The sequence below is a fragment of the Eptatretus burgeri genome, chromosome 4 (genome assembly GCF_056783735.1).
Source record: "Eptatretus burgeri isolate ZD-2024b chromosome 4, Ebu_testis_v1, whole genome shotgun sequence".
Classification (NCBI taxonomy): domain Eukaryota; kingdom Metazoa; phylum Chordata; class Myxini; order Myxiniformes; family Myxinidae; genus Eptatretus; species Eptatretus burgeri.
In genome coordinates this window covers 133,063,993-133,087,605 of record NC_140964.1, presented here as the reverse complement: position 1 = coordinate 133,087,605, position 23,613 = coordinate 133,063,993, and the positions used below count along the sequence as shown (strand labels likewise).

Genomic DNA, 23,613 nt, shown 5'->3' with positions numbered 1-23,613 from the left:
ACCAGTGTACTGGGCCGGTGTATACCTCGGTTAAAATAGGGGTACCATATCCCTGTGTCGTAAGAGGCGACCAGGGTTGTGTCAGGAAGGGCATCCGGCGTAAAACATGTGCCAAATCACTATGCGGATCATACGGATGATCCGCTGTGGCGACCCCTAACGGGAGCAACCGAAAGAAGAAGAATATATATATATATATATATTTTTTTTTTATATATATATATATATATACACATATATACTTGAAAGTGTGGGGGGTTGACTCAGCTTGTCATCCTTCCGAGGTCGGCGAAATGAGTACCAGTATACTGGGCCAGTGTATACCCCGGTTAAAATAGGTGTACCATATCCCTGTGTCGTAAGAGGCGACCAGGGTTGCATCAGGAAGGGCATCCGGCGTAAAACATGTGCTAAATCACGATGCGGATCATACGGATGATCCGCTGTGGCGACCCTTAACGGGAGCAGCCGAAAGAAGAAGAAGAAGAAGATATACTTGAAAGTGTGTGTGTCTGTGTGCGTGTTTCTCTGTGACCTATGCACGCGAAAAGTACTGGACTGATCCTCACCAAACTTCACATGCTGACAGAACATTTACCCGGGAGTGTCCCGATGTAAAAGAATTGTACTTCCGACTTCCGATTTCCGAATTTTGACATCATCACTTGATTTCGTAACGTTAATTTTTCAAGTTCAGCCGATTGACATGGGGCCAACGCCATGAACAATATATCTAACATATGATTTTAAGTTTTTGTTTGTCTGTTTGTTTGTTTGTCTGCATGCGCTAATCTCCTGAAAGGTGACAGATAGGAGCTAACCACTGAAACAAAAAATGTCGGGATGGGCCCGGGGAAGGTTGTAGGTTATGTGGCAAGGCCCCTCGGCCAGGGGGAGGGGGGGAAGGGGGTGTGTTTCCCCCTCACCAACCCCCTTCGCCTATGACTGCCATGGCCCAATAGGGAACTTTTACTGTGCTCTCGTCAGACATATGTATAGAAGATTAAATTCATTCAAAAATAATCCGGGCAGCGCCAGGTGCATTCACCTAGTATATAATATATATATATATATATATATATATATATATATATTTATATATATATACATATACATATATGTATACACACATACACACATACATATACATATATCGACTTTTCTCCCATGCTCTTCTTGCCCAAGAAAACTGCATAAAGCAACCATAAAAGACGACCCAAGGTAAGCCCTTTGCTGTTTCAAATCCTTCCCAGAGTTCCTCCACAGCTGCAAAGACATTCACAAATAGTACACACATGAGCAGCCTGATGCTGCACACCCCCATTGTACTGATTTCAACGCTTATTTTTGGATCTTCAGTGACAGCGTAGATGGAAGCATGTGCTGCAGTCAACAGAAGTTCAATCATTCAAACTTTTGTCTCTCACCATCATTCATGATCTTTCTTGGGCAAACCACATCTCTAAGTTTGCCTTCAGTCATTCACCGACTGGGCATCCTCCATCTTGCAAGTCTTTCCTTCGCACATCTGCGCTTTCAGCTCTCAACAAGAAGGTGAGTCTCTGAGCCTACTACTCCCGTGATGAAGCTGAGACCCTGAGCATATTACTTTCACATCATGGACAGTACAATGACTTCTGTTCTACCACCCTTTCTGGTTTTGCTTCATCTGCCCTTTCAATGCTCTGCTCTCCCCAAACTGAGCAATTCATGTATTTACAATGTATATACAAGTTAATGTAAGGCAATCCACAGGGCATGTATTTATAATGCAATTCACATTCCCACTTTTCCCCTATGACCGATGCGAATATTCCTGCCATTGCATTCCTTATGCAGTCAATTTGATGCTTTACATAATGTACATGGCACCAACATACATCCGGACATTGAAGTAAGTGTGCGTGCGTGCACGAGAGAGAGAGAGAGAGAGAGAGAGAGAGAGAGAGAGAGAGAGAGAGAGAGAGAGAGAGAGAGAGAGAGAGAGAGAGAGAGAGAGAGAGAGAGAGAGAGGATGTGAGAGAGAGAGAGAGAGAGAGAGAGAGAGAGAGAGAGAGAGAGAGAGAGAGAGAGAGAGAGAGAGAGAGAGAGAAAGAGAGAGAGAGAGGGAGAGAGAGAGAGAGAGAGAGAGAGAGAGAGAGAGAGAGAGAGAGAGAGAGAGAGAGAGAACAGAAGAAAATGGGGACCAATCGTGCCCTGGCACACCTTGCGTCTGCTCGACTGAGCTGATTGATGTCCCAATAGCTCTGACACACTGTTTCTTTATTTGTGGTCCGTTGCAACCTCATGCTCACTCCATTGCTTTCAAACCACCGTGTCGCACAGTGGACCCCAGATGAGATGGGTGCAGTGCGGAAACAGGACCATTAGCTGAAAACACCTCGACCAAAGACGCTGATGAGAGCAGGGTGTTAATGTGAGTGAGATGGCAACGAGAGCGAGGTGGTAACAAGATCGAGGTGGCAATGAGAGCAAGGACGAGGAGGATGGCGTCTTCTCTTTTCTTCTTGAATACTTTGATTCACGATCACCAGATCAGAAGCCCAAGACCATTCCAAGTTGCCAAGAGATTATTCTCCAAGAAGGCAAGAGACCAAGTGAGACAAAGGGCACCAATAAGCCCAGAGACTAAGCGAGAACACGACAGCTCATTTTCACTCTCTTACAAAGCGTCTTTATGAGGGAGTGAAAATTAATTTATTTTCTCTGCCGCCTGACCCACATTCCTGCTTACCAGCTCCATCACAAAGACAAACATGAGTGGGCTGAGAGTGTTTCCCTGCCTCGAACCAATGTTCACACTGAACTCCTCAAACGTCCCAGTTCTCTTCCCTTCGTTCCCTTGTACAGTGCCTTCAGAAAGTATTTACCCCCCTCAACTTTTGTCACATTTTGTTGTGTTAAAGCCTAAATTTAAAATGGATGATATTTAAATTTTTTATCACTCATCTACACAAAATACCCCATAACGACAAAGTGAAAACATGTTTTTGGAAATTTTTACACATTAACGAAAAATGAAAAGCTAAAATGTCTTGTGTCGATAACAATTCAGCCCCCTGAGTCAATACTCTGTCGAAGCGCCTTTGGCAATGATTACAACTTCAAATCTTCTTGGGTACGTCTGTATCAGCTTTGCACATCTGGATTTGGGGATTTTCTCCCATTCTTCCTTGCACATTTGTTCAAGCTTTGTCAAGTTGGATGGGGAATGTCGGTGAACAGCAGTCTTCACGTATTTCCACAGATTCTCAATGGGATTAAAGTCGGGACTTTAGCTGGGCCACTCAAGGACTTTCACATTCTTGTACTGAAGCCATTCCGATGTTGCTTTGGCTGTATGCTTGGGGTCATTGTTCTGTTGGAACGTAAATCTTCACCACAGTCTCAGGTCTTTTGCACTCTGAAGCAGGTTCTCCTCAAGGATTTGCCTGTATTTGGCTCCATTCATTGTTCCCTCTATCCTTACAAGTCTCCCAGTCCCTGCCGCTGAAAAGCATCTCCATAGCATGATGCTATCATCCCCATGCTTCATGGCATGGATGGTGTTAGATGGGTGATAAGCTGTGCTTGGTTTCCGCCAGACGTAGTGCTTTGCATTCAGGCCAAAAAGTTCAATTTTCATCTCGTCAGACCGCAGAATTTTTTGCGTCATTGTCTCAGTCTTTCATGTGCCTTTTTACAAACTCCAGGTGTGCTGTCACGTGCCTTTTTCTCAGGAGTGATTTCCATATGGCCCCTCTGCCATAAAGCCTCGAATTGTGAAGTGGAACAGAGATTGTTGTCCTTCCGGCAGGTTCTCCCATCTCAGTCAAGCAACTCTGTTGTTCTGTCAGAGTGGTCATTGGGTTCTTCATCATCTCCCTGACCAAGGTCCTTCTTGCCCGGTTGCTCAGTTTAGTCAGACGACCAGTTCTAGGAAGAGTCTGGGTCGTTCCATGTTCCTTCCATTTCCTAATGATGGATCTCACTGTGCTCTTTGGAACTTTCAACACTCTATAAATTGTTTTATACCCTTTCCCAGATCTATGCCTCCTTACAATTCTATCTTGGAGTTCTACGGACAATTCCTTGGACTTGTGGAAGAGTTTCTGCTCTGGCATGCACTGTCAACTGTGTGACCTTGAAAGAAAAGTGTGTTTCTTTCGAAATCGTATCCAATCAATTGAATCGTCAACAGGTGGACTCCAATCCAGTTGTCGAGACATCTCACGGACGATCAAAGGAAATTGGAAGCACCTGAGCTCAATTTGCAGTTTTCCCGATAAATAATAGTTCCTTCAGGCAATCCCCAATGAGGAAGGTAGCCCTGATTGTTTTTTTTCTGGATCATCGATCATTCCCGATATAAAACCACACAAAACAAGTCCTGGTAAAGATCTGCAATCTTTGCTCCTTCCAATTAACTTTATATTTGCAACCATAAAGTGCAATGAGAAAAGTTAAAGGTTTTCAAATCGGATATGAAGATGCCTTTTGCTTCTCTTATCGGAAAGAATTTGGTCTTACTGGTGCCAAGTTGATAAGGTACATTTGTGGTGCAATACTGTCCTTTAAATGCTGTGGGGAAGGGGGCAGGGAGGTTTGATTGTCAGAGTTGTGTGCCAAGAATGAATAGATTAATTTGATACCTTATCATAAACGCATTTGTTTTTCCTTAATCAAAACAATTTGTACCTTTATCTCAACTTTAATAAAGTCAACAGATCGAAAATACATGTTCTTTGCGATGTGTCTTTCTCCCTGATTGTTTCCAGGTGCCTCCGATTCGTCGATTTTCCCAGGACGATGATGAATCATGGCAAGGAGGTCATTTGGGTTACCTTCCTCATTGGGGATTGCCTGAAGGAACTGTTCCCTCAGAAAGTCACACGCGGACCACGCTTTCCGGCTGCATGTCGGTGTCTCCACAACCTACAGTTTGCATCACCGCAACACCTGATCATCGACGTCGTCTGTCGGAGGATTACTCCCTCCTGCCGGCACGCCGACGGGACACTTGTGTAACGAGCAATGAAGGTCCGTCAGGCAGTGGAAAAGTGCTTCTTTGGCCTCCACATCCCTCCATGGCAAACAAAAGTACCAGCCGAACCATGGCTGCCTCTATTGGGCCTGACAGACCCGATGAAGGTCGGTCTCGACTCGAAAGTAGTTCTGGGAGTTTCCTGAGTCTTCCGTCGGCCTCATCCGGCTACCTGACCTATTTGTCAGGCTCTATAGGCTCGGGACAAGGAACATAACATTTTTTTTTTTTTGCCCAAAGACAAGTTCTGTTGCTGCCTTCAATTTGCCACCTTGACTTCCCTTTCGAACCAACTTCACTTTGACTGTGTGTGTAGCTTCCTGTGTTTGGCCCTCATCACAACGTGGCGTCCAGTGTTCTTTCTGCCTCGTAGGGGAAGATCTGTTGCAATAGTGAACATAGAAAGTAGATATTTTATCAACGAAACGAAGCATCATGATAAGCCTGGGTGTGACATCGGTGAATAAGAACCAGGTGCGAACTGTGAAGAAACATCTGAAAAGAGGTAATGATGGCAGGAGGAGGAAATCTTTTAAAGTTCTTTGGTTTGACTTTAATTGATAAATGCCAAAATAACTTTCTGGACTCATTCAGCGACTGATGGGCCATTTGTGGCTGAAATATTTTCATCGTTACCAGTCTCTTGTGCAGATTTTGGAGGCACAATGTCCCTTGTAATGCTCATGTTCGGAGTGTGAACATTCCTTCCAGGAAAGGTGATGGCTGATTGAATATTTACCAACTGTAAATGTCATCGTTTTTAGTCGATTAGAACGTCAAAATAATTTATTTTTTTTGTTTTACCTTAGAGAAATAGAAACGTACGCACACTCGTCTCTCGCCTGGGTTTGAATCCCGACCCAACTGTCAACTGTCATCCTTGTTTTTCACAGGCAGGGTGATTCGTCAATGTGGGTGCCGTCCCTCACATGGACGTTAAACCGGGGCGTCTCGTTTGCTGACATTAGTTGGTGGATGGTAAAGATCCTAGACGGCGTCCTCCGTGGAGTTCGCGAGTTTTCGCCGGCATCCTGAACAAATTCCAAATCCCTGCCGTGACTTCCTGTATCGGATTGGCGACCCATGCCAAGCCAAGAAGCCATTTTTGGAAGACTCGACACTCTGTGTGGACCGTGGATCGAAACACAATGATCAGTTGTGTCAATTTGCTGTTATGCTTTCAAAGTGTGAACGTTGTGACCCAACAACAGCGAATGTAGTTCCTCCTCACCTGATTCATCTGCTATTTATTATTTCCACCACACGTTAACTATCACTGCCAATCCACAAGCGTTGTCGTTTTTGTTTTTTTAACTTTGATTTGTTCATCGTTGATGATCATTGGGACACCAGAAGTGATTGTTGATTTGATGTTTGTTTTTTTGTTTTTTAAACAGCACAGTGTTGTTGAACCTGTTGCACCTCATGGACCAAAATCGATAATGCAGTTTTCGCCAGCACAATGGACTCTTCTTTTTTTTTCTGCTTGAATGTTCCTCGAGGAGACATATATTTCAGTGGCTCCAAGTGGAATACTTCCCTGCTTGGGTCAAAGAAACTGATCTTTTAAATATCGAATTCATGATGTTCTATGGATATTCCGGAGAGAGCGCTTGCATTGGAACTGGAGGAGTTCATCAAAAGTAAATGAGATTGGGCCTTCGCAGGTATGGTATCACAAAGTGCAACATCCCTTGAAATGTATATTAAGCTGGGTGTGTTGTCTGACTGCATGGATGAGCTGATGAGTGTTAAAGATCCCTCGGTATCTTTTGAAAACAGTAGGTGAGTTACCTTCTGCTGGTTCGTCTGTCTCCTTCAATCCTAAAGATTATTGCAGAAAAAAAATCCTACAGTTGCTTGATTGTCCGTGCTCTATCCTTTTAAATGCTGAGCATCAAGCAAGTAAACAGCAAGGACCATTTTTTAAGTCTTTAGGATGTCTCGGCCGGGGTTTGAACCACCGACCTCCCAGACTCAGAGAGGACGCTCGAACCATTATACCACCAAGTCTGTTTTTTTTTTATTGCTGGAGCTGCCAAGATGATTTCCAAATGCTAGCCAGCTTCAGTGGAACATCAAGCCTGAACATGTGGTTCATGAAGGACTTGGCCCAAGCATACATGCTGTATGAGCCTCCAACCACAACTTCATTGGAAAATGTGGTGAGGAAGAGAGAGTGTATCAAGGTAACACGTAATGAGATGCTCTTTGACTACTCTTCCGGGTTATTTAATTAATGAACATGAGGCAAAGTGCAAAAAAAATAAAAAAACCGTTTTGGCTTTCTTGTACTTTATATAGCGAGCACTTGAGGACACAGCCAAGATTTTAATTGGTGCAGGGATTGGTCATTTGGAGAAAATTGCAATTCCAGCTTGAACTGCATTCATTATTTTTCACTCTTCAATTTCTAAATACGAAACTATGGGGGACATATACATATTACGTACATAGAAGGAGGTGACGTCGAAACCCTCTCCACCCACAACCCCCCCTCCCATATTTCCCATCCATATACTCCCTCCTTTACACCTACTCGCGGGCCGTCCGAGCGGGAGTACCCTTCTCGGACCACTTTCGGTGGGCAATGTGCTGCGGCACAGAGTTGGAAATGCACTTTATAAGTTTTGAAAGAAATTTTATTGATCACAACATATCATCCTCCATGTATTTAATCAAGCAAGATGATTTGTAATACCGGCTACCACCAAAGGTGGCGCTATTTCCGCCACGTGTCAATTTTGGAGTTTCGGTGACATCCATGTTTGCTCCATTGAAGCAAGATTCCTTTCTTCTTCAAATCTCCTCATTTTTCTCCCCAATCCTTCTTTCTTCCCTTTGTTCTCTTATTTATTTATGTTGTTTTTTATTTTTATTTTTTAAATCAATTTCCTTCAAGCCCCTCCCTTTGCGTATGTAACATGTAGATAACCTTCGAACCTTCATCTCAAAAATTGCAGGAATGCTGACAGCAACTTGCTGACAGGTCACATTTCCAGGAAAATTTTTATTGGCAAAATCACGTTTCTAATCTTGCATCACCTTTTTAATCCCATATCTTTTCAAACCGATGAATTAACCAGTGTTCAGGTCATGCACATGTTAACTAACCGATTTAACTGGTTAAAAAGGTGTTTTGTAAACTTGTCTTGATCCTTTTCCTTCGCCTGAAAACTGAATCCCTGGCTGTGGCGTGAGTTTTAACGGCACTTGTCTTTGTGTATTGTGTCCATGATCTAAAGCAGAGCGGAGAACGGTTTAATGCTGGTTACCTTTGTAATGTGATTCTTTGTAATGAAATAAAGGGTGTAATATGATAAATATTCCGAAAGCGTTTGTGGCTCATCTGCACCTGCCATGAAATTCCACAACTCTCCGACATCAGAATAAAGCTGGTGAAGGCGCGTGTCGATCGATCTACGTTGGCGGACAAGTACAATGATGGATGAAATCAACGGGACATTGATCGAGCTATGTTAACCGCAGTGGGAAGCAAGGAGAAGTCGATGACTTTTCAGGAGTAAACCCTTCGGTGAAGCAAAAAAAAAAAGATGATGATGGGTTGACATCCGAAATGTCAGCTTCTCCTTGGATTTTGTGGGGCCGGGATGTTTCCCCAGTGTGTCACGAGGGAGGGGAGGAGGGTGTCAGAGCCACAGTCACGTGACTTCGTTTTCACGTCGCAGCCATCTTGGATTTCCCTTCACCTCGACAGGATTTGGTCAATTTTGAACGGCCTTGCTTTCTGTTGAATACATCAAAAAATGGCAGAGGTGCCGGTTAAATGATATCTTTGAAGCTATGTAAGGTATTTCTGAAAAGGACAAAGCAGGAAGTTCAACGAGAAGTTTGTAAAATTTGGGGGGAACTGAATGGCAACGCTATCTCATTGACCGAGTTGGTCGTTGCCACCGATTTACCCCCAAAAAATTAATTAATTTACAGACCGGAAGCTGATCGGAATTTTTAAAAACAGAACATTGCTCTCATTCACAGAGTCATGGATATTTTAGGGTTGGGGGGGGGGGTCAGGCATAGTGTCACTGAGCATCACGTTGGTGGGAAGTGGGGGAGTAACCAAATGGAGTCACATGTTTTGTGAACAGTCGCTTGCTTCCCATGGAATTTAGCATCTCTCAATCAACTTCCTGTTGATTCCATCCATCATTCTATATCAAACACAGCAGACAGATCTCGGGGCATCATTAAATGGCTCCTCTTGTGGAAATCTAAATTGTCGTTCTGCGGCTTGCCTGCCAACATTCAGGGAATTCTTCATTTATTTCTTCTTCTTTTATACATGCAATTTGTGCCGAAAGTCGGCCATCTTAGATTTGATCCCCCCAAAAAACATGATGTGCGTACGTAAATCATCACTCGTTATCAGCGTGCCAAGTTTGAACAACATCGGTCGGTGCATGTCCGAGAAATGGTTGAGGACGTGTTCAACATCGGGTATGTTTTTTTTTTTAACAGCTAAAATGGCCGCCAGTTGGCCATCTTGGATCGTATGTCGAAAAAAAAAAATGGCATGCACATGAAGACCATCAGGTGTTGTATTTGTGCCAAGTACAAATAAAATCGGTCCTTGCATGTCCGAGATATGGTTGCGGACGCACACACAAACGCACGGACGCAAAAATGGAGACCAAATCCATACGCCTCTGTTTCGGAGTAATTTGAACGGGGGCGAATAAATCCTCAAAATAACTTTGTTTTAATTGTGAGGATGAAGGGTGAGGAGTGGGGATGAGAAACATGCGGCAGTATCACTGAGGTTTTAATCGCGAACGTAGTGAGCTTCATACTTAACGCATGCACATGAGAGAATAGGAAACAACAACAACACAATACTCTGGCAATTTGGAATCCGTGTCGTTGGTTATGACCCTTTTACTTCCGGTTTTTTTTTTTTTGCTTCCGGTTTTTGTCATGGGTAATGACGCATGCCAGGAGATAAAGACATCGTCGGAGACAGGAAAGACCCAAATATCAGACATGGTGTATATTTCCTCCAATGATTTTAATAAAGATATCTCTTGCATCATCAAAAAATAATTTTTAAGCGTGATTTACATGATTTGATCGCTGATCCCGAATCCAGGCCGAAGTAACCGGAAATTGCAGCATCGAATGTAAGAAGAATTCTACGTTCGCTTCTCGGCTTTGCCTCTTCCACATTAATAAATACACTTATATCTCGCTTTGCGCTGAAGATACGTTCCTAGAAGAGAGAGGGCTCATCGAAGATGCCCGAAAAGGGGTCATTTATACCATAGTTTACATGGAGAAACATAACATCATACTTTTAATTTCCAATTGCTCACTGGTTATGACACCAAAACAATTTTTTTATTTCGGATCCTCGGCATCAAAAAGCTACATATCTGGAGCAATCGGTTTCAAATGGAGCACTTCGCCGCCATTCGAACATTTAGATTGCATCAGATGTGGGAATAAATGGGAATTGTTGCTTCCAGTTTGCCAGTTCGATGATAGCCGTCATATGTATTTTTGCCACTTCCAGCCTGATCTCGTTGAGAATCCACGGACAACTTGCTAAAATGCACAAACATCACTAACAAAGAACAATTGCCATCGCTCCGACTCTACTCCTATCTACACCTCCTGCAATGGAGGCGAGTTAGTTTACTGGGTGAGCGCTGCGTGTTATGAATTTTCTTCGGGGTTTTTTTGTGTTTTTTTTGTAAAAAATGTTCTCCGGGAATAAAGATCTCTATAATGAATCGGCGTTCAACGAGGCAGTGTAAAGTGAGGTAGCAGGGACTTCTCAATTTACCCTCGTACCTCCATTCCCCTTGTGTGCTGGCGTGAAATTTAAATCCTTTTCAACATCAAAAAAGGGTCAACTCGAAAATTACGAGGGTGATAAAGGTAAATTGTTCAGTACTTTGTCCGAGGCATTAAGTGGGGAAAAAAACGTAAATACAATCAATGTAAATCGAGGACAAAGTTATTACCGTACATATACTCATGGAAATTTTTGGTTTATTCATACATTTTTTTTTTTACTTTTTGGGGTGGGCGAAGGTGGTTTTACACTGAAGAATGTACAATACCGACCACAAACTATCCTTTGATGAGACCTTGTCACAGACATCACAATCACCCATCAATGCTCAAGATTCCTAAAACCCCTCTATCTCCATGACTTCCAGGTACCTGTCTAATTCTAAATTAAACTTATCCACTGTTTCTGCTGCCACCACCTTTTCAGGGAGACCATTCCATGCATTAACTACTCCTTGAGTGAAAGACCCCTGCTTGACTACCGTCTTAACTCTCCTCTTCTTTACTCTCAGGCTATGTGTGTGTGTTTGTGTGTTTTCAGTGACACATTTCTGCAAGCCTGGGCAGGGCACTTTTACCTGCCGTTACTGGAGAAATCTCGAAGTGAAATTGTCTTTCAAACATAATTTTCAGTATTTAAATGAAAGAGAGGCAATTTCAAAATAGTTAACCATAAATGCTGTGTTTCTGCATCCATATTGACTCAGAAATATAGAAATAAGAGAAACATCCAAAGATGAGACTGAGATGTGTTGAGTTCCGATCATTTCCTGTGAATACAAGCAAGCGGCAGCAGTCGATATGTCAGTGTGTGTGTGTGTGTGTGTGTGTGTGTGTGTGTGTGTGTGTGTGTGTGTGTGTGTGTGTGTGTGTGTGTGTGTGTGTGTGTGTGTGTGTGTGTGTGTGTGTGTGTGTGTGTGTGTCCTCCATAATTCCTAAACTATAAAACCTAGCAGCCTGAAACTTTGCATGCATGCATAAACATTGGGTGTGTGGGTTCATTAAAAGCCCCTTTTGAAGATAATTAACGGCCATATTTAATTATTTACTTTATCAGATGGTCCTCAGCCACCTCACTCTCTGGGGTCTTAAGCGTGTCCTGAGTTACCTCACCGGGGTCTGAAGCCGCCATGTTTTATTGGCCTGCTCAACCATGCTTTGACTTGGAACAGGCCGCAACGATTTCTTAACGATAAAGTTGTTGTTTTTCACTTTCCCCACTCGTATTATCGAATGCCTGTTCATCAGAGCTCTGAATCGCTGGGTTCATTGCAATGCTTATAAACGCCCGGAGACACCAGCAGTCACGGCTTTATTTCATTTCCGCACATGCCATAACCTCGAGAAGCTCTTCAACTAAGCTGAATTACAAAATTTAAGCTCCAGAACCAAACTCAGCAGCAGTGAGATGCTAAAAAGAAGAAAAGTGTTCATTTGTCCAATTCGGACATTGTTTTGGCGTTTCCGGGTGCATACTTTTATCGATGGCAATTGGTAATCGCTTGCCAAGCCAGGTGTTCGGTTGGAGTGCTTACGCCACTTACTGAACACCAGACAGTCCATTGTGGTACAGTCCATGTATCGGTCAGGATGTACAGTCGACAGTTACTACAAGGTAGAGGAATGGATACAGCACACACGGACATGGTACGTATGAGTATATTTGGATCTGAAGGGACTCTCCGTGGGTGTGTGGGCATGGCATACTGTTATGGGTGCCGTGGTGGCAAAGTTTCATCGCATATCTTATTGAGGTTTCATCAGGTTTTCCTTTATCCTCGCACCTGTTTCTAAAGCAATTGGTTGTCGGGTTTGCTTTACAAAGGTTATACGTTTCTCTTTGTGAGTTTCAAAGCAAAGTATATTTGCTAACACCTGATTTCCGAGCCGTTTGTCGTATTAATGTGTTTATTAATGAGCGAGCCAATTTTTTTTCCACCCGTCACACACAGCTGTTTACCAAGATTAATATTTGTGAACATCTCCGTGAAATGTCTCTCGAAATGTGACGATGTTTTTCAGTGAAAGCTACTCAAGGTTTCTGGGGTGTATATGGTATGTATTGGAATTGGTAATCACACTGACTCCACCCTGCCGACTCCTGAAAAATTGCCGATATCGGCCAAGCATGTTTGTGTGTGTGTTTGTGTGTGTTTGTGTGTGTTTTGTTCATAAAGCATCACATACGAGCTCCCCAATCCCCAGCCCTTTCTCTCTTTGTCCCATCCTTGCTCGATCCCCTCCCAATACAGTGTGCAGCCTCCTCCCACGCCTCTCACTCTATCTCCCCCCCCCTCTCTCTCTCTCTCTGGACATATCCGGACGGTGGTTATGTCTGGGCAATGGTTATTTCATTACGCGTCTGGACAGTGGTTATGTCCGGGCAGTGTCTGTCTCCGGATGTTTCCGGGTGAGGTTTGTCTCTGGACGTGTCCGGATGGTATTTATCTCTGGATGTGTCTGGAGGAGAGTTTGTCTCCGGACATGTCCAGACAGTGTTTATGTCTGGGCGGTGTGTGTCTCCGGAAGTGTGCAGGCGGTGTTTGTTTCTGGACGAGTCCTGGCAGTGCTGTCGTTTCCCCTTCCTTCAATGTCCCTAACTCCTGCTGCTTCAAAACTACACAGAATCCTCTGTCTAAAATCCTTCCTGCAGAATGAAGAATCTACATATTTCAGAATCTCATTACTCACAAAAACTGTCTCCCATTACAGACCTCATGTTTACCAATTTCCATTGCAATCTGTACTCACTGCCTCACCAATACCTGTGCTCACTGCATGCACTCTCACCACTTCCTTCTCCCTCTGCACCCTCACCACTGCATGCACTCTCACCACTTCCTTCTCCCTCTGCACCCTCACCACTGCATGCACTCTCACCACTTCCTGCTCCCTCTGCACCCTCACGACTGCATGCACTCTCACCACTTCCTGCTCCCTCTGCATCCTCACCACTGCATGCACTCTCACCACTTCCTGCTCCCTCTGCACCCTCACTACTACATGCACTCTCACCACTTCCTTCTCCCTCTGCACCCTCACCACTGCATGCACTCTCACCACTTCCTTCTCCCTCTGCACCCTCACCACTGCATGCACTCTCACCACTTCCTGCTCCCTCTGCACCCTCACCACTGCATGCACTCTCACCACTTCCTGCTCCCTCTGCATCCTCACTACTACATGCACTCTCACCACTTCCTGCTCCCTCTGCACCCTCACCACTGCATGCACTCTCACCACTTCCTGCTCCCTCTGCATCCTCACGACTACATGCACTCTCACCACTTCCTTCTCCCTCTGCACCCTCACCACTGCATGCACTCTCACCACTTCCTGCTCCCTCTGCATCCTCACTACTACATGCAATCTCACCACTTCCTTCTCCCTCTGCACCCTCACCACTGCATGCACTCTCACCACTTCCTGCTCCCTCTGCACCCTCACGACTGCATGCACTCTCACCACTTCCTGCTCCCTCTGCATCCTCACGACTACATGCACTCTCACCACTTCCTTCTCCCTCTGCACCCTCACCACTGCATGCACTCTCACCACTTCCTGCTCCCTCTGCACCCTCACCACTGCATGCACTCTCACCACTTCCTGCTCCCTCTGCATCCTCACGACTACATGCACTCTCACCACTTCCTTCTCCCTCTGCACCCTCACCACTGCATGCACTCTCACCACTTCCTGCTCCCTCTGCACCCTCACCACTGCATGCACTCTCACCACTTCCTGCTCCCTCTGCATCCTCACTACTACATGCACTCTCACCACTTCCTGCTCCCTCTGCACCCTCACCACTGCATGCACTCTCACCACTTCCTGCTCCCTCTGCATCCTCACGACTACATGCACTCTCACCACTTCCTTCTCCCTCTGCACCCTCACCACTGCATGCACTCTCACCACTTCCTGCTCCCTCTGCATCCTCACTACTACATGCAATCTCACCACTTCCTTCTCCCTCTGCACCCTCACCACTGCATGCACTCTCACCACTTCCTACTCCCTCTGCACCCTCACCACTGCATGCACTCTCACCACTTCCTGCTCCCTCTGCACCCTCACGACTGCATGCACTCTCACCACTTCCTGCTCCCTCTGCACCCTCACGACTGCATGCACTCTCACCTCTTCCTACTCCCTATGCACCCTCACCACTGCATGCACTCTCACCACTTCCTGCTCCCTCTGCACCCTCACCACTGCATGCACTCTCACCACTTCCTGCTCCCTCTGCACCCTCACCACTGCATGCACTCTCACCACTTCCTGCTCCCTCTGCATCCTCACTACTACATGCAATCTCACCACTTCCTTCTCCCTCTGCACCCTCACCACTGCATGCACTCTCACCACTTCCTGCTCCCTCTGCATCCTCACTACTGCATGCAATCTCACCACTTCCTTCTCCCTCTGCACCCTCACCACTGCATGCACTCTCACCACTTCCTGCTCCCTCTGCACCCTCACCACTGCATGCACTCTCACCACTTCCTGCTCCCTCTGCATCCTCACTACTACATGCACTCTCACCACTTCCTTCTCCCTCTGCACCCTCACCACTGCATGCACTCTCACCACTTCCTGCTCCCTATGCACCCTCACCACTGCATGCACTCTTACCACTTCCTGCTCCCTCTGCACCCTCACCACTGCATGCACTCTCACCACTTCCTGCTCCCTCATCACTGTTCTCAAACAGCTCGTTTTACCATACTCTGTGATGATTGCATTATTTAATTAGTTTCACATGAGATTAGTTTTTGTGTGAACGTAGATCTCACACACATGACACACGTACCCACCACTTTCACGAACACGAGATGTTGCAGCATGCTCTGCAATGCTGCGCCCCCTGCTGGTTATTCACCTGAACTGTTGTGAATTAAACACGTGCACACCTTGGATTTGAAGAACGCTCCATTTTTCCTCCATTTCCATTTTTACACCCTGCTTATGTCCTTGACCCGTCCACGCCCCCCCCCCCGCCCCCCAAAATCCCTGCTCGTTCCCCCAATGGAATTCCGTCGTTCGTTTTGACGGATACCGTGTGTGTGTGTGTGTGTGTGTGTGTGTGTGTGTGTGTGTGTGTGTGTGTGTGTGTGTGTGTGTGAATGGTGTTGGTGTAGCGTAGACGCGATGGCCCAAATGGCCTCTTACTGCGTCAAATTTCCTTTGACTCCCTCGTGATGTATACTATTCAGCTCGGCTGTAAATTCTCCTTCTCAGCATTTTATTGTCGACTCGTTGAAAGTCGAACGATTTTACACGTGCGACGATTCCAGTTGAAGACGATTGGACAAACGTTGTGAAAGTAAAAGCTTAATTAAAATTGAGCAATAAAAGAATAAAATTACAATAATAATTATATATTGACAACCAATGGGCTCGCGACGCCGTGACGCACGCGCAGCAGCTGTTGTTCCCCGAGCCGCAGGTCGTCCTACGGTTTTCCCTCCCGAAAGGTAAAATATGTCGACGTTTGTTTTGCTCCCTCTGAATCCAAAATGCCGAAACTGTTGTGAATGAAACGCAAGTTTTGCAAAGAGTCCGTGTTTAATGGTCGCCCGATGCGAGCGGCGTGAGGTGGCCCGAGATGTTGGTCTTGTCCCGGTTCGCTCCAGTCACACGACGTGCGCCATTTACAAGTCCCTCTGTGCAAAGACTGTTCATTCAGTTTAACACAAACACGTGTTAAACCTGGTCTCGCTCGTTAACACGTGGTCATTGGGAGACTGCTTCACCAGAGACACTAAACCTTAAATAAAGATTACATTTCCTCATTTACATAGGGTGATTAATTAAATAATGTGTGAATATTTAATGTTTAATTAATGAGGCACGTGCGCATCCCCGGGGGGGAAATTCGACTTTCCCAAATCGATGGGATCGTGTTGTTTAAAAGTGTGACGTCACACTTTGTAATGATGTCATCCGACCAAGATTGATGAACATCGACGTGAGTTGTTTTCTCGAAATGGCGATTCGTTCTTCATGAAATGTTCTGTTCACGGTTGGTCTTGTCTTATTGTTTCCCGACAAAAGATTGTCTTAGAAAATTATATTTCGTGTTGTACATGTACTTTGTCATGTACATGTACACAGAGACATGTACTTGGTAATGTACTTGTACTCAGACACATCCACTTGGTAATGCACATGTACACAGCGATCCACTTGGTAATGCACATGTACACAGAGACATCCACTTGGTAATGTACATGTACACAGAGACATCTACTTGGTAATGTACATGTACACAGAGACATCCACTTGGTAATGTACACAGAGACATCTACTTGGTAATGTACATGTACACAGAGACATCCACTTGGTAATGTACATGTACACAGAGACATCCACTTGGTAATGTACATGTACACAGAGACATCCACTTGGTAATGTACATGTACACAGAGACATCCACTTGGTAATGTACATGTACACAGAGATCCACTTGGTAATGCACATGTACACAGAGATCCACTTGGTAATGCACATGTACACAGAGATCCACTTGGTAATGCACATGTACACAGAGATCCACTTGGTGTAATGTACATGTACACAGAGATCCACTTGGTAATGTACATATACACAGAGACATCTACTTGGTAATGTACATGTACACAGAGATCCACTTGGTAATGTACATGTACACAGCGATCCACTTGGTAATGTACATGTACACAGAGATCCACTTCGTAATGTACATGTACACAGCGATCCACTTGGTAATGTACATGTACACAGAGACATCCACTTGGTAATGTACATGTACACAGAGACATCCACTTGGTAATGTACATGTACACAGAGATCCACTTGGTAATGTACATGTACACAGAGATCCACTTGGTAATGTACATGTACACAGAGATCCACTTGGTAATGTACATGTACACAGAGATCCACTTGGTAATGTACATGTACACAGAGATCCACTTGGTAATGTACATGTACACAGAGACATCTACTTGGTAATGTACATGTACACAGAGATCCACTTGGTAATGTACATGTACACAGAGACATCTACTTGGTAATGTACATGTACACAGAGATCCACTTGGTAATGTACATGTACACAGAGATCCACTTGGTAATGTACATGTACACAGCGATCCACTTGGTAATGTACATGTACACAGAGATCCACTTCGTAATGTACATGTACACAGCGATCCACTTGGTAATGTACATGTACACAGAGACATCTACTTGGTAATGTACATGTACACAGAGATCCACTTGGTAATGTACATGTACACAGAGATCCACTTGGTAATGTACATGTACACAGAGATCCACTTGGTAATGCACATGTACACAGCGATCCACTTGGTAATGTACATGTACACAGCGATCCACTTGGTAATGTACATGTACACAGCGATCCACTTGGTAATGTACATGTACACAGAGACATCTACTTGGTAATGTACATGTACACAGAGATCCACTTGGTAATGCACATGTACACAGAGATCCACTTGGTGTAATGTACATGTACACAGAGATCCACTTGGTAATGCACATGCACACAGCGATCCACTTGGTAATGTACATGTACACAGAGATCCACTTGGTAATGTACATGTACACAGAGATCCACTTGGTGTAATGTACATGTACACAGAGACATCTACTTGGTAATGTACATGTACACAGCGATCCACTTGGTAATGCACATGTACACAGAGATCCACTTGGTAATGCACATGTACACAGCGATCCACTTGGGAATGTACATGTACACAGCGATCCACTTGGTAATGTACATGTACACAGCGATCCACTTGGTAATGTACATGTACACAGCGATCCACTTGGTAATGTACATGTACACAGCGATCCACTTGGTAATGTACATGTACACAGAGACATCTACTTGGTAATGTACATGTACACAGAGATCCACTTGGTAATGCACATGTACACAGAGATCCACTTGGTAATGCACATGTACACAGCGATCCACTTGGGAATGTACATGTACACAGCGATCCACTTGGTAATGCACATGTACACAGAGATCCACTTGGTAATGCACATGTACACAGCGATCCACTTGGGAATGTACATGTACACAGCGATCCACTTGGTAATGTACATGTACACAGAGATCCACTTGGTGTAATGCACATGTACACAGAGATCCACTTGGTGTAATGCACATGTACACAGAGATCCACTTGGTAATGCACATGTACACAGCGATCCACTTGGTAATGTACATGTACACAGAGACATCTACTTGGTAATGTACATGTACACAGCGATCCACTTGGTAATGTACATGTACACAGAGACATCTACTTGGTAATGTACATGTACACAGACATCTACTTGGTAATGTACATGTACACAGACATCTACTTGGTAATGTACATGAACACAGAGATCCACTTGGTAATGTACATGTACACAGAGATCCACTTGGTAATGTACATGTACACAGAGACATCTACTTGGTAATGTACATGTACACAGCGATCCACTTGGTAATGTACATGTACACAGAGATCCACTTGGTAATGCACATGTACACAGCGATCCACTTGGGAATGTACATGTACATGTACATGTACACAGAGACATCTACTTGGTAATGTACATGTACACAGAGACATCTACTTGGTAATGTACATGTACACAGACATCTACTTGGTAATGCACATGTACACAGCGATCCACTTGGTAATGTACATGTACACAGAGACATCTACTTGGTAATGTACATGTATACAGAGACATCCACTTGGTAATGCACATGTACACAGCGATCCACTTGGTAATGTACATGTACACAGAGACATCTACTTGGTAATGTACATGTTTTCAGAGACATCCACTTGGTAATGTACATGTACACAGACATCTACTTGGTAATGTACATGTATACAGAGACATCCACTTGGTAATGTACATGTACCACAGAGACATCCACTTGGTAATGTACATGCATACAGAGACATCCACTTGGTAATGTACATGTACACAGAGACATCTACTTGGTAATGTACATGTATACAGAGACATCCACTTGGTAATGTACATGTACACAGACACATCTACTTGGTAATGTACATGTATACAGAGACATCTACTTGGTAATGTACATGTACACAGAGACATCTACTTGGTAATGTCCATGTATACAGAGACATCCACTTGGTAATGTACATGTACACAGACACATCTACTTGGTAATGTACATGTACACAGAGATCCACTTGGTGTAATGTACATGTACACAGCGATCCACTTGGTAATGCACATGTACACAGAGATCCACTTGGTAATGCACATGTACACAGAGATCCACTTGGTGAAATGTACATGTACACAGAGATCCACTTGGTGTAATGTACATGTACACAGAGATCCACTTGGTGTAATGTACATGTACACAGAGATCCACTTGGTGTAATGTACATGTACACAGAGATCCACTTGGTGTAATGTACATGTACACAGAGATCCACTTGGTGTAATGTACATGTACACAGAGATCCACTTGGTGTAATGTACATGTACACAGAGATCCACTTGGTAATGCACATGTACACAGCGATCCACTTGGTAATGTACATGTACACAGAGACATCTACTTGGTAATGTACATGTACACAGAGATCCACTTGGTAATGTACATGAGTAGGGAAAGAATACTGGTTCTGGCTCACTTTTCCCCATGTAAATGAATGGGGGATTTTCAGCCAAGAAATTTTTCTTTTTTTTCCCCTAAAAAAATAAATCCCCTTTTTAGCCCAAGGTATATTTATTTGTCTCCCCTTTTAACCTGGAGCCTGGTGTTGGCTTAGTGGTTAGGGTGGCGGCTTGGGATCCCAGGGTCCTGAGTTCAAGCCCCGTTGGCTGCTGAATTAACACCAGGGGGTTGACTCAGCCTGCCATCCTTCCGAGGTCGGCGAAATGAGTGCCAGTGTACTGATCCCGGTGTATGCCCCGGTTAGAATAGGTGTACCATATCCCTGTGTGTCGTAAGAGGCGACCAGGGTTGGCGTCAGGAAGGGCATCCGGCCATAAAACATTGCCTCAAGAAAAAGCCAAACCCCTGCACAGCAGGGATAAATGGCTGTAAAAACGGTCATTTTTTTATTTCCCCTTTTAACCCAGGGGCTCTCTTCAAATAGCCCATACAACAAGATAAAGATTTGTTAAAGGTGATTCTAAAGAAATATCTGAAACGTCGAAGCCTCGAGGCACTCTCTATTCAAATAACCCATACAACAAGATAAAGATTTGTTAAAGGTGATTCTAAAGAAATATCTGAAACGTCTAAACCTCGGGGCACTCTTTATGAAATAACCAATGCATATTGTTTAGCTCACTCATTGAACCTATAAACATTTGTTCATTCTCAAATTCCTTCAATAGTTTAATTTTCTTTGCACAATAATCCCCATCTAAAATATTGAAAAACAAAACATTTGAATCTTTATATTTTTTAAGATACCCCTTTTGTGCCATTACGAAATGATAAACTTCTCTGAATGATCTCATCTGACCACCTCCTGAGTTGCATATCATTTTGATATTGTAGTAAATTATTTTTCCATTGTTCAATTGATAACCATCAAATTTTTCAGTCCATTCAAACATATTTATTATTTTCTTTACATCCTCTAACTTATTGGTTTTTAAATTGATTCGCATATTTGTTTTATTTACCTTTGTTTTAGATATTTTTTCAATAAGACTTATTTGATATTTTTCACATTCATTATGTTTTCCATTTATATACCAAGACTGAGATTTTATCCACTCTTAAGTTTGACTAATACTTGGTTCGACCATTTATATATTGTGAAAAACGCGGCGGTAGCCCTTAAAAACCCTAACCCATCTTCCCATCGTTAAAACTTGTGCCCATATGTAACACAATCTATTCTATTCACTCTATCATACAATACCCATATGGAACAGAATCTATTTTATACACTCTATCATACAATATCCATATGGAACACAATCTATTCCATTATCTAAAATAAATCTCTTATCATCAAAGGCCCCTTATGCCTTTTTATTTACTTCTTCACTATATATCTTATGTTTATAACTTCTTATTGTATTCATTTTCCTATATTCTTCTTTCTTATTCATCAAACAATTATAATAATTTCTAAAAGTTATTGATTTCTTTATTACATATTTCTTTATTCCCTTGAACCTTTTATCAATCTGATCACCATACTTATAAGCATATGCCTTTGCTCTCAATCCAATAAACTCACTCATTACTTTTCCACCCAACTCATCCTTAAACTTACCAATAACCTTTTCATTCTTTTTTGAAAATAACTCACTCTTCTTACTAAAATTACTTGTATCATATACTCCAATGTTTTTCTTCATATCTTTATAAACATCGTCAGTTTTTATATCTAGAATAAAACTATCAGTGTCCATATACAACAATGAAACATTTTCACCATACTCTTTCTTTAAATCATTATACAAATAATCATACATCAATATCTTTGATAAATCAAGAACTGCTGTTCCAATATAAATTGGTTTATCCATGACAATACTTTCCTTTTTCATATGAATAGCAGAAAAGTTCTCTGAAAAAACCTCTTCTCTCTCAAAACTTGGTTTATTTATCAATCTAGAAGCTTCTTTCCAAGATGTTGCAAATCTAATGTTTTGCCTGTTTCTAACATTCTCCATTGTCTTTCCAAAGACAGCATTATTCATCAATTTATAGAATTCCCCTTCAAATTTTACTTTTGTATTTGTTCTCATATCTGTATTGAATTTAATATACTTTTTCATCCAAGGACTTTGTTTAAATTTTAAAACTCTATGAATTTTAGCTACTCTCAACCCAGCAGATAAATATTGTCTCAAGTTCCTTTGATGCAAAACATATCCCTCTTTATCATAGAATGTTGTTCATAACTTTTCTGTTGATTTGCCTTTAATATTAAAACTTTTATGATAATCACTGAACCATTCTTTCTTTGGGGTTTCTTTCTCACATGCAAAAGGAAGGTCTTTATGCTTATTATGAAGATCACTCGGGTACTTCAAATCAACTTCAAAATAATAACCTTCTTCTTTGTCATTCAATTTCTCTTGAGAAGAAATAACAATATTCATCAAAGCCTTTTCATAATCCTTTTCTTCCACCCACTCTAATTTACCATAAGGCAGAGATTGAGACATTGCCCATCCATACAAATTATTAGCATCAAAGTACATCAAATAATTACTATCTTTTTCACTCTCATAATTTGGAAGATATTTATTATTTGCTTTAGCATATCTTTTTGAACATACTTGTGATATTCCACCTCTCTTAGACTTCTCAATCATCAAAAGCATATCTACATCACTGACTAAATCTATATCTTGTTTTGTCATTTTCAACATTGCACTCCAAGCTAAACCAGGAGCTGTGAAATAGTGGGCAGGATCTAATCCATAACAATTTTTATTATGGCAGAGTGATCTAAAAGCTTCAAACACATCAGCTAACAATAAAACATCTGTTTTTAGATACAAATTATGATATTCTCCAAGGTTCTTTATCTTAAATATTTTCCAAATTTCTTGTGCGTGTTTATATTCCTTATCACTTATCTCTTCTTCATAAAGGTTATTATAGAAACTTTCTTTTGAAGGAAGTTGTGTTTCTTTAAATCTCTTAAATGAATCCATATAACCATAAGGATAAATTCCCTTACTTGTAAGAATTTTCTCTTTACTTTGAATTTCATTCCTTGTTTCAA

At 42.8% G+C, this 23,613-nt stretch overlaps 2 protein-coding genes across 5 annotated transcripts in view; both read left to right on the top strand.

Moving 5' to 3' along the window:
• Window positions 1–8,682, top strand: part of LOC147029153 (putative G protein-coupled receptor 153) — a 108,851-nt gene extending 100,169 nt beyond the window's left edge. For both annotated transcript variants that reach the window (XM_085876294.1, XM_085876295.1), the window contains one exon: window positions 4,758–8,682. In XM_085876294.1, the coding sequence (XP_085732420.1) occupies window positions 4,758–5,240 (483 nt within the window). In that variant the 3' untranslated portion in view covers window positions 5,241–8,682. The remainder of the gene's footprint in view (window positions 1–4,757) is intronic.
• A 7,547-nt stretch (window positions 8,683–16,229) lies between these two features.
• The window catches only part of LOC147029151 (uncharacterized), a 157,796-nt gene continuing 150,412 nt past the window's right edge, over window positions 16,230–23,613 (top strand). For all 3 annotated transcript variants that reach the window (XM_085876246.1, XM_085876245.1, XM_085876244.1), the window contains exon 1: window positions 16,230–16,314. The gene's annotated coding sequence lies outside the window, so the exon portion shown is untranslated. The remainder of the gene's footprint in view (window positions 16,315–23,613) is intronic.